General features: G+C 50.7%; 2 protein-coding genes across 2 annotated transcripts; both read left to right on the plus strand.

The window, feature by feature from the left end:
* Positions 1-686: 686 nt before the first annotated feature.
* On the plus strand, positions 687-9,317 carry LOC128276990 (ral guanine nucleotide dissociation stimulator-like 1). Its single transcript, XM_053015446.1, is given in 7 exon segments — positions 687-790; positions 3,192-3,293; positions 6,297-6,570; positions 6,641-6,818; positions 6,853-7,342; positions 7,408-8,012; positions 8,081-9,317. Coding segments are annotated over 7 exon segments (2,358 nt in total). The 5' UTR covers positions 687-718; the 3' UTR covers positions 8,718-9,317.
* Positions 9,318-9,880: 563 nt separating this feature from the next.
* LOC128267401 (uncharacterized) lies at positions 9,881-11,585 on the plus strand. The gene is made up of 3 exons (XM_053004229.1): positions 9,881-9,959; positions 10,022-11,143; positions 11,208-11,585. The coding sequence occupies exons 1-3, from the start codon at positions 9,920-9,922 to the stop codon at positions 11,423-11,425; spliced, it is 1,380 nt and encodes a 459-aa protein (XP_052860189.1). The 5' UTR covers positions 9,881-9,919; the 3' UTR covers positions 11,426-11,585.

An 11,585-nucleotide genomic window follows, 5' to 3' on the forward strand; every position in this document is an offset into this window, starting at 1 on the left:
GTGACAAACCAACATTCGAGTAGTTCGTCGTCTAATCTATTCCCCACTAAACACACACACAGCCTACTACAGTGAAATGAGTGAAGTGATGGAACGTAGACTCATCAGGCGCTCTAATTGATCGGAATTGAGACGTGTTGAGCGAGGTTAAGCCTCATGGACGATCGTAATTAAGAACGAGGAAACGAACGGCTAAAAACCACAAACCTACGGAGGCGAGTTCAGCGAGTCGGGTCAATTGGAGAAGATTGGAGTTCCGACCGACGGACGCGGTGCCCTTTTCCGGTGTTCCGTGTAGCGTCTAGTAGGTTTTCGCGAATGTCTCGTGTGTGCTTCGAGTGCGGACCCGAAGCAGCCGAACCCTGACCCCCGACCGAGAGAGTGCGCGCAAATGTTTTGCCCGAGCAACGAAACGCTCCAGAATCTGACGGAAAAGACGAAGCTATTGGCCCACAAATGCACCCAGCAGATCCGGGCAGCCGGTGCCGGTGGTGGTGCTGGTGCAGGTCCTACCGCCACGGGTCCATTAAGCAGCGAACAGGAAGTGGTTAGCGGTCAGCTCGCGGCTCAGAGCACTAGTGTCGATCAGCAGCAGTCGGCGCAGCAGCGATCTGCGAACGATGTGAAACCTGCCGGAGTGGTTAGTTCTCCATCAGATGGCGCTGGAAAGGGATCGCTCAGGTGTTTCTGCTCGTGCAAGGGAACGTTCAGCAAGATCATGGGCAAGAAGTACGCGGCCGGTAAACAGCCCGACGCTCACAGCCAGCGCACCACCAGGTGGTATGTGAAGGTAATACAGATGGCAGCTCGGCAGCGGGCTGATAGGGGTTGGATCTCGCAACGAGGTTAAGCGAGTCGTCGGTCTATTAAACACAGGTTAAGTATTTGGAGCATCCGAGGCATCCGCGGTAACCTTGCGTGCGGATTGATTGAATCTGGCACACCACGGAATGTGCTTGGAATCTGACGATATCTCCCGGCTTGATCAATCCGCAGCCGATCTCTTCAACGCGGCACGATCGCGTTTGCTCAAACGGCTCAACACTTGGGTTCGGTTTTTTTTTAATCAAAGTTCATCCACTCGACTCGTGGCGATGTTTTCATGCCTGCATTGCTTGTCTTTCTTAACGATCCGTAAACACATTAGCGTAATTGCTCATTGCAAACATGTCGTAAATCGTTCTCCCTGCCGCGGCTTCATCGGCGCACACGAATAGCAATGCAGCTAATTTTTGTTTGGCCGGGCGATGTGACGACAGAAGTGATAATATACAGAGACGATAGTACTACAACTTCCGTCAGCCGTCGCCCCTTTATCTGTCGTTGCCAAGCCTAGACTTTGACATAACCTCAACCGCCGGCCAACCCAAAGCCTGGTCTCTCTGTCTTCCTTCTCTCACTAGAATATGGGTTTTATTGTTTCACTTAGTTTCGTGACGTGACTCATGGCGCGTGATGTTCTCAATTGCTGTCAGCACTTTGCTGTATGATGGTACGCCCGGTCAGATTCTGAAATGGGTCTGTAGTTTAACTCGCGACGTAACCCCACACTTTGCTTATCGCTTCACAACCGTCGTGGGCTCGTCGTGTCGCAGAGCAACTCTTTCAAACAATAACAAAACGGTTTTCCAGCATTGAAGACCGGCTTCATTGAGTGTCAACCGGAAAGAATGGGGAACTGCATCAGACATCAGACTGAGCGTGTCGAAATAGAGCATTATTTGACTCCCTTCCCAACTACGCTGGTGTCATCAATTGAGGCCCGATAGTCGATGAAGTACTGGAAGTTTCTAGAGCACGGTCCTAGACTTGGCGTTCGGACAGTCTGATTGCAATATAAACTCCGAACCGGCTTCTTGGTCTGCATATGCAGTAGGGCGTACTTGATTAGGAAACCCAATAAATATATCGTTGGTCACAACGAACTTTGGTGCGGTCTTTGACCTCCAGTTCCAATCCATGCATCGCGTATTGTTTCGCACGTCCCAAGGAACGCCCCAAAGCGGACGAAGAAAAGTAGCCTTTCGTTCCAGTTTATTGAGTCGGATTTTACGTTCCGACCGCACCCATTCGTCTCGCGTCCCATGCACGCCACGCGAATCGTGAATGGCGTGTCAAAGTGTCACGGTTCACTGCAGCGGCAGCTCGTGAACGAAGCGACCAGCGTGACCCCCCAGCGTAATAGATGGTGTGGAGACCATCCGATTCCTCCCGGCAGTCCTCTGGCACCACCAGATAATCCTCCGTCATTTTGCGTACTAGTGAGCCCCGTAGAACCCAACAACAGACTTGCTGTAGAGGAACGGCCCTGTCACCGGTCGCGGTAGTCCGCGTCGTCCGCCGAAGGTGTCTTCTGTTGGACCTTGCCCGGTTGAATATTCATGAGCCCGTATTAGGTCGAGCCTCGTAGCGTAGTGGCTCGTCTTAGCGCTAAACGACGCTCTTCCTGCGACCCTCCCGCCGAACCGGGAGGACACCCCATTGTTAACCCCTTTCCGGTCGGATTTGACAATCGTAGGGATTTTTTGTTCCTCGGCCGTAACCAATTCTTCAAACGCTCCGGGACACGGGGACCATTCACGCTGCTCACGTGCTGTGACCGCGCGCAATTTCGTCCAAAGCGTGTCGTGCACGGTGGAGCTCCATTGTTTTTTTTTCCTGCCGTTCAATTAACGGACGGGAATGGCGCACATTGTTTGTGTCCCGGCGAACCAAGATGAGTCGCCACCCTGCGCTACCCTGGTGATGGTCTTGAACTTGACCCTCGGCGTATTTTTTATGGCTACTTCTTCCCGCTGATCGCTTAAATTGCTAAATTTCACAACTGCGCAACCACAAGATGACTCACCGTGGTGGTAAAAAATTCAAATATTCATTGTCTGCACTAACTAACCTCCACTAAACCTACGACCCTGTCCCAGGGATACGCTTGGCTAGGATCGGCAGCAGCTCAAGCGCAGCTTACTACGTGTGGTTTGTAATAGTTTTCGTTCTCATCGATTACTGTCGACAGACTCTGTACACATCGAAGAAGGCGTCGCACTCTTGACAGTTCGGGGTACTGGGTTTAATTTTATAAATAGCAGCAGCCCTTGTAGCAACACGCCCAACAGTATATAGTCTGCCCAGGGTAAAGACATCACGATTTTATGGAAATCGTTTTTCTTCTCTCTACCATTTCTTTCCAGCAGCCCACCTGGCGGTTGTGGGGCGAAGAGCGCGAAGAGAACGCCATCTACACGGTCTACCTGAAGAAGGTGCGTTACCACCGGCCAACACCCAGTGCCAGCAGTGTAAGTACCGCCCGAGTTTGCACTCCATACTTTGCTTGCAGCCGCCCCTCGCATATTATCAGTGGTCACCACCCGAGCAGTCTAATCAGGTCACCAGACGACGAAAACGTCTCGTTAGTCATCTCATTTTCGTGTCAGACCGCAGCCTTCGACCGAACAAACGGGGTCCATTGGTTGTGTGCTTGCCAAACGCCCCGGCAGACCTCGTTCGAGGTTGATGCTCTTCTACTACCGAACCACATCCTTGCTGGCCCTTCGCTGGCCCTTCGCCGGTAATCGATCGGCTTCGGAGTTTTACAGCGAAAGGATGTCCGCCTCAGAGATGTGATTTTTTCCTTCGCTGGAGCACGCAAGAGATAAATGGTGTTTTTCGATGGCCGACCGAGCTCCAGAGCCCTTGTTGACTTCCAGCACGAACGGCCGCACTCGAAACCGCAAGTAGGCTGCTTCCAATGGGGAAAAAAGCGGCCGGCCAAATGTCACTCCCGGCCGGAGAACCATCGTGGACCGGATGCACTCGATGGGCGCCATCAGACAGGCAGGCACACTGCTAATGACATTTTGCTGTGCTCCAGAGCGCGAAGTTTGAGTTGGTGCTAATTTGGTTTGCTGCTGCTGCTGCTGCTGGCTTCGTTGACCCTCGAAGGTTGTTTTACGTTTGAATATTATTAAAATCATATTAAACGTTATTAGTAGCCACTAATGAAAAATACGATGCAAATGATAATTTCTGAGCTTTATGCATAAATTGTCACTGAAAAGCTGGGGACTGTAAGATATGTAGATGTTGTGACATCCGGCACCGAACTAATACAGCTTACACAATAGTAATGATGATTTGACAGTGAGTTATTGGCCTTCAGAAGCTTTCTCATTTCTCTCGAAAAAAGAAAAAGAATGATTGAAACTTATTCTTTTACTTTTAAGCTGTACTTTTTATTTTAAGATTAGCGTAGCTTAGCAAGAAACCTTCCCTCAGGCATTTCTAACAACAATCTAGGTTTAGTTTTTGGACCTTTTCATCATTGTTCACCGTATCAAAGCACAATTTTTTTTATTTATTTTTAGTATCTAAAACATAGCTTATTTGTGTGATGTATCGGTAAAGATTGGTAAAGCAATTCAGTGAATGCGACCCTTTTCTGGCATGGGACACAGGAGTTTTCAATACATGTAGTATACGATCAATCGATCTGTTCGGCTTCACAATTGAACTGTCGTTAGCAAATGGACTTTGGTCGTTGATTGATGGATGGTCGGATTGGTTGATTGTTGACGAAAGAGTACATTATCATTTCTTATGCCAACTGTTTCAAGCAAGAAGTCGTTTTTGTTTGAAAACATACATGGTAGACGTATGTTTTCACTATGGAAAACACTATGGAAAGATTTAAAATTCTTCCCCAACTAATTCGATTACCGACCGACGGATACGGATTGAGGCCCTCTACTCTGGCCCCCTGCTAAAGTGTGTTGTGCAATAATGCTTCCCGATTGAAATCTTTGATACCGCAATCGTTCCCGCCATTTCTCGCACCGTCTAAAATGCTTGGCAAATCGAATTAGATACAACCGTCGGGCGAAGGGCTGCTCGGCCAGCACTATATTGTTGCCATCGAGAACGTGGGAACCACACCGTGGGGCGAGGTGGCACTTGGTCAGCTATCGGTGGTGGGACCGTTGCATAATGTGTCATCCATCCCGGGGGCCCTCGCTCGTTAGCGCCGGGCGACCCGTTCGATAATCTATCAAATTAAGCCCCGTGTCTCTCTGAGTGTTTGCAAACAGACTTTTTTTTGCAAAAAGCTAGTTCCGCCCCGGGCACCCAAACCTCTCGGTGGATGTTAATGAATGAATTGGAATCCATGGCCGGCCGACTGGGCGGCCGGTGACACATTGTGCTTGTGGAGCAATAGACGCATGGGAACACGTGGTGCTGCACCATGCAAATGCAATGGGGCACCGATGTTTAAACGGTGCGCCTACCGGAGGGCATTTGTAAAACAATACACACAACAAAGGCACCGTTCTAGAGCCTGGGGCTGTCGCGGGTGATTGGGCAGGTGGGTGGCAGGGAAAATCGATGGAGCCCCCATCATTTGCATACAAAATTGATTAAAGGCCGCTACGATGTTGGGACATCAGCGGATGACGAATTGTAGTTTTGTTATGTTTTTCATTTCACTGTTCTTGTCCCATCTCGGTTGTGGTTCTTTGTTGTGGGCTGCACACTGGCGTGTGTTTTCCCTTCGCACATACCGATGGCAATCAGTAATGGGTTCTGAAACCAGCAGCGAGGCCGCAGTAGAGTGACTCACCCGTGGTTATGGGGCCTATTTTATAGCTCTAGCGCTCGGAAAACGGAAACGGAAAACGTATCAAAAATCCACGAGTCAAAGAGATTGAAAACGTTAGCTAATTTAATGACCTTTTTTCTTTGTGAATCAAACATAAAGTTTCAAATTTTATTCAGAAAGATTATGTCTCATCTTTCTTTAGTCGACCAATTTATCAACTCAGTAATTTGATTCCACCAACGGAGCAGAACTTATGTTAGTCAGAAAAAAAAACTTCTTCACAAAACCAGTAAACTTCAGTAAATTTTAAATTTTTTATCTATTCAGTCTCTCATTTCTTTTAATAAAACCTTAACATAGTTTATTTTTATCTTCAAGTTGTTCTCATTTTTAAATGCTAAACGGAAATGAATTTTAAATTATCAACCTTATTTGAACAAATATTATGCGCCGAAATATTTAATGGAAGATACTAATAAGATTGAAACGAAATTACTAAGAAGTAAAGCCGAGTGGGTATACACGAGAGCAAGACAGAATAAAGGTCCTTGTGTTTTTATTCGGTGTATTCCTGTTGATAAATGTCGCCCAATTGTGAACTCCTGCCCAAAATGCCATTAATAATAATTTTACTATTATTAATAACTTTATACTATTACTATAATTTAATTTGCAAATTCTCCTCTTTACCACCTACCATCCGCAGCAAGACTCCGATGACGAAATCTCGCACCTGGAGTGGGAAACGGTGCGCGTGAGGTTCGTGAAGGCGGCCACCTTGTCCCGGCTGGTCGACGCGCTCGCAACCGACGACGGTGAGCTTGAGAGCACGTTCGTTAACGTTTTCCTGAACACCTACCGCACGTTCGCACAGCCCGAGAAGGTGCTGGATCTGCTGCTCGAGCGATACGAGAAGCTGCACAGCGAACCGGGCCTGTTGCAGCCGGAGTCACTGTCCGATCAGCACAAGAAAACTCTAGGTACGGTGGCGGGTGGCGAGTGACTCGTGGAGTGTATGGCCCATTCTAATCCGATCCCTTCTTTCTACAGTCTCTGTTCTCCACGTGTGGCTCGATGGGTTCCCCGAGGATTGGGAGACGGACAATCTGCAACGGCTGCTAGCATTCACCTCAAAGCGTTTGCCAAAATCGGAAATTCACGTTAAAGCTTTAAATAGGTGAGTTCCCCCAACTCACGGGCACCGAATGACGCTAACGACGCGCTCCTGGTTCTAGGTTTACGCATAGGTTAGACAAGTACAGTAGAATACCACCGCCGTTGCCATGGTCCAACGATTATCACGATTTCACCGACCAGTTCGGTGGCCTGTGCCTGACGCCGGCCTTCCGTGGCCCGCCGTCGCACCTGCTGCACTCGTACCGCTTTCCCAACATTCCGGTGAAGCACTTCGCCGAGCAGCTGACCCGCATGGACATGGAGCTGTTCAAGCGGCTCATACCGCACCAGTGTCTCGGTGCGATCTGGTCGAACCGGGACAAGCACGAGTGCGGTTCGGTGCTGGCCACCGTCACGCAGTTCAACGCCGTCTCGTTTCGCGTCATCTCCAGCATACTGATCGAGCCGCGGCTGAAGCCCCAGGAGCGGGCGCTTCTCATCTCAACCTGGATCGACATTGCGCAGGAGCTGCGGCTCCTGAAGAACTTCTCCTCACTGAAGGCGATCATTTCGGGGCTCCAATCGAACGCCGTCTATCGCCTATCGAAGACGTGGGCCGTGCTCCCGAGGGATAAGGTAAGACGCGCACGGCGATGGATCCGATGTATGATCGGTAGTGTGATTTGCTTGTCTCTTTGCAGTTGGAGTTGTACAACGAGCTGGCAAGGATATTCTCGGAGGACAACAACGCTTGGGCGCAGCGAGAGGTGCTGATGCGCGAGGGAACGGCCAAGTTTGCCGACACGGTCGGCGAGAACGATCGGCACCTGCAGAAGGTGTTCCAGAAGCAGAACACCCTGATCAGCCACGGTACGATCCCGTACCTGGGCACGTTTCTGACCGATCTGACGATGATACACGCCGCGATACCGGACACACTGCAGGACGTGCTGATCAACTTCGACAAGCGGCGCAAGGAGTTTGAAGTGTTGGCGCAGATCAAGCTGCTACAGGGTGCCGCCAACACATACCACCTGCCGGATGATCCGCTGTTCGATCGGTGGTTCGCCTCGTTGCTGGTGCTCGATGAACGCGAAGCCCACACGCTCAGCTGCTCACTTGAACCGGCCCCAGAAATGGTGGCCAAACGTCCACCGGCCCACCACGGTACGGTTTCGGGAGCGACCAGCAATGGTGCGGCCGGTGGTACTCCGGGACACAAGAAGAGTGACTCCATTGCGTCGAACTCGAGCAGTGGGGCAGGGTCTCAGTTCTACTGTGATATTAACAGCACATCTAACGCGAGGTAATGGGCGAACCGCGACTCGGTGAATTCTCGGTGTCTGAATTTACGGTTTTATTTTACAGCTACAGCTCCCGGAACAATTCGCTCGATCGTGACGCTACACCACCGAACGCGTCGATCCTGTCGGCCGCCAGCAGTGTTTCGTCGCTGTCGATGGACTCCACCACGTCCAGCAGCCAGCGGTCGACCCATCCGAGCCAGAATGGTGGCGCTGGCGGTATCCGCACGCCTCAGTCGGCCCGTCACAACAACAGTACGGCCTCGAGTAAGAGCGCCAACGGGAGCGGTGCCCATCACGAGACGCCGATCATTAACGGGCAGCTGGTGCAGAGCTCGCCGCTCAAGTCGGGTAGCTCGCCCGACTTTTACATCATCAAGGTGACGTACGAGACGGACCAGGTCGAACTGGACGGTATCGTGCTGTACAAAAGTATCATGCTGGCGAACAACGAGCGCACGCCGCAAGTCATACGCAACGCCATGCTGAAGCTGGGACTTGAGGGCGACCCGGACCGCTACACGTTGGCGCAGGTGCTGCCCGACAAAGAGCTGCTGCTGCCGAACAACGCCAACGTGTACTACGCCGTCAACACGGCGTACAATTTGAATTTTATTCTCCGACCGAAAAAGGATGCCCCCGCCAATGCCGCTCCTCCGGGGCTCGGTGCTACTGCTGCTGCTGCTGCGGCCAGCATTCGTCCTTAGAGAACCGATCGACGGCGAGGGTCGGTTTCCTGTTCATTTTGTACATTTATTTTAAGCCTAACGAGAAACCGACGTTGTTGCTTGTTTTTAACCTCAGCCAACCCTGACCGGGGCGGCACCCGGTCGGTCAGTGCCGGCGCTACCAATATTATGTCGAATACGTTTTCTGCTTTGTGCTCCGCGGCGAACTTTTTATTTAATATCTGTTGCTTCATAGTCGCCGCTCGCCTGACACAGGCCAATGGCAGCTCGGAGGATCGTCACGAATCGTTGTTGTAAATTATAACACTGTAGGAACAAGACAAACGTAATACATTCTAACGGACGGAGCGCCCGGTATGGTATTATAGCGACCGAAATACTTACAAATTTACCACACAACAACCGACTAACTCGGAAGAGTATTTGATACTAGCGGGCACAGCGGGCCTTTTACCGAATGGCCGAGTGTGGTCGACGATTGTGAAAACTTTACACCTGGAGCTTCTTGCAGGGTACTATTTCTGCCTCTATACAACAGAAACACAAAACCAACTAGGGACAAACGGCGAATATCGCGCGTGTACAATAAGTATTTTATTAGTGTCTAATAAACGGAAAACACGGTACTCAAAGTCATTCTTCGGTGTGTTTCTTGTCCTTTTTTTGGTTATCGTTCATACTTTAACAATATATTGTACCATATAGCGATGTTCCCCTTTGTCTTCAGCCTGTAATTTCCACACGAAATCCTGGATATCTCTTCTTTCAGTCCTTAACAGTCACTTCCTAATGATTGATGTCATTTCGATTACTTACTCGAATGAAATCACGGAATCAGTCTGGGAGACAACGGGAACTCGACTGGTTCCTGATAAGCTAGCCTTTATCAAATAGTGAAAAGGCGACGATGTACTATCACACAAGTGACTAGCACTGAATAAATAGATAACGGAGAGTAGTAAGTGGTCTAGGCCCTAAACACAAAAAGGCAAACCACAAGAAACAAATCAGAAGTGGTTCGATTAATCCCTGCCATTATTTAATCGAACGCCTGTGAAGCACTGGCAGGTAGTATAGCCATCACTACTATTTGCTCTTCCCATAACGCTCTCTAAGCTTCTCGGGCTGATAAGAAAACGTGAAGTTGGCCAGGTTTTGCAGTGCCAGTGTGCGGTGCTCCATTCGATGCCATTCACAACGGCCGACAAAAGGTCGAAGCAATGTTGCTGTTACTGATACTCGCGCTCGCAGATGCCGTTGGTAATTATTCGATTCGAATTGTTCCTGGATTCCACCCTTCAGTGATTGCCCTTCTCTTGCAGATGATCGGTTCTACTGTCACAGCTGCGTGTCGTCAAGCTACCGGAACTGTGTGTGGAATCCGTACACCTCGCTTACGAAGGACTGCCCCGGTGATCGAGCCTGCGCTACGGTGATCCTGCCGGACGGGCACACCTTTCGCGGGTGTTCCCAGGACGCGGAGTGCATAGAGGCGGGCGACGCGTGCGTCCTGTGTGACTCGTTTTCCGGCTGCAACATCGCCCGCTATCCAGCCGACCGGCTGCAGTGCAATATTTGCCAAACTTCGTCGCTAGTTTCGTGTGCCGCCCTGCCCTATCCGAGGCAGTTTGAGAAGCCCTGCGTACGGTACGTTCCGGGCGATCGGTGCGTGACGGTGTTCGATGGGTTCGACGTGTCCCAGCGTGACTGTCTGTCGAGCATCGGCGAACCAGATCTCGCAAAGTGTACGAGTGGATCGTCTGCAGAGTGTCCGAGTTGTACGGCCCCGAACTGCAACGAAGCCAGAGTGCGGACGGATGACCGGTGTCTTCAGTGTACGTCCAATATGACGGGCTGCGCGAACGGGAGACGATCGCCAACGAGCTGCGAAAGTCCTTCCGGGGGTACCTGCTACTCCAAAGTGGATGCTGACAACGGTCTGCTGTATCGGGGTTGTTGGGTGAACCTGACGCCGGCCGAGCAGGAGGACTGTGCCAAGCAGAGGGACTGTGCCCGGTGTTCGGGGGAAGGTTGCAATGCGCAGTTCTTGCCACAGGACACGCTCAGTTGTGTGCAGTGTGACTCACGCGAGTCTAGGCTCTGTGCGCAAGCGCAACGAAACGATAGCCTCGTTCGGCTGTGCCGTCACCATGTGGCTGGGGATCGGTGCTTTACGCAGGTTTTGAACGATGGCAGCACACGGCGGGGCTGTATGTCCGATTTGCAAGATCCGGCCACAAATTGTGAGCCGGAAGGCTCTCTGTGTGAAGTGTGCTCGGGCAATGACTGCAATCGGGGTGTGTTGCCGGACGATCGACAGTCGTGCCATCATTGTGACGCTGCCCACCAGCGCGGATGCGACCAGCAAGATGGTGGGACGGCCTTGCTGTGTAGGTCGTACCACGAAAACGACCGATGCTACACCAGAGTATCGCAGGGAGCAGGTATTCCAACTAAAAGTCGAACTGCGATGTGGCCACGGTAATAATACTCTTATTTTCGTTGCAGTTTCTCGTGGCTGTGTGTCAGACTTGGACGCAACGACGCCCTGCCTGGAGCACAGGGAGTGCTGGATGTGCTATGGTAGCAATTGTAACTATTTGTCCGAACTGAAGTTGCGAAGCGCAGGAACTCGGTCGTACGCAGCTTCCTTGTCTCTTTTGGCTATGCTCATCACCGAATCACTGCTTGTCGTGTCTTTGTTTGACTTGAGATACTACAGTTGAATAAAGCTTCTTCTCTTCGTATGATGAGTTTCTAAACCTATTCACACTAGATTAAATAGTGGCCTTAATGTTTGGCAATACCTCGTCCTTGGCAAATTGAACCAAATTCAGCTGGCGCGAGTTTTCTCATGTATCTAACGGGAAGTGAGAAAAGAAGCCG

The sequence above is a fragment of the Anopheles cruzii genome, chromosome 2 (genome assembly GCF_943734635.1).
Source record: "Anopheles cruzii chromosome 2, idAnoCruzAS_RS32_06, whole genome shotgun sequence".
NCBI lineage: Eukaryota > Metazoa > Arthropoda > Insecta > Diptera > Culicidae > Anopheles > Anopheles cruzii.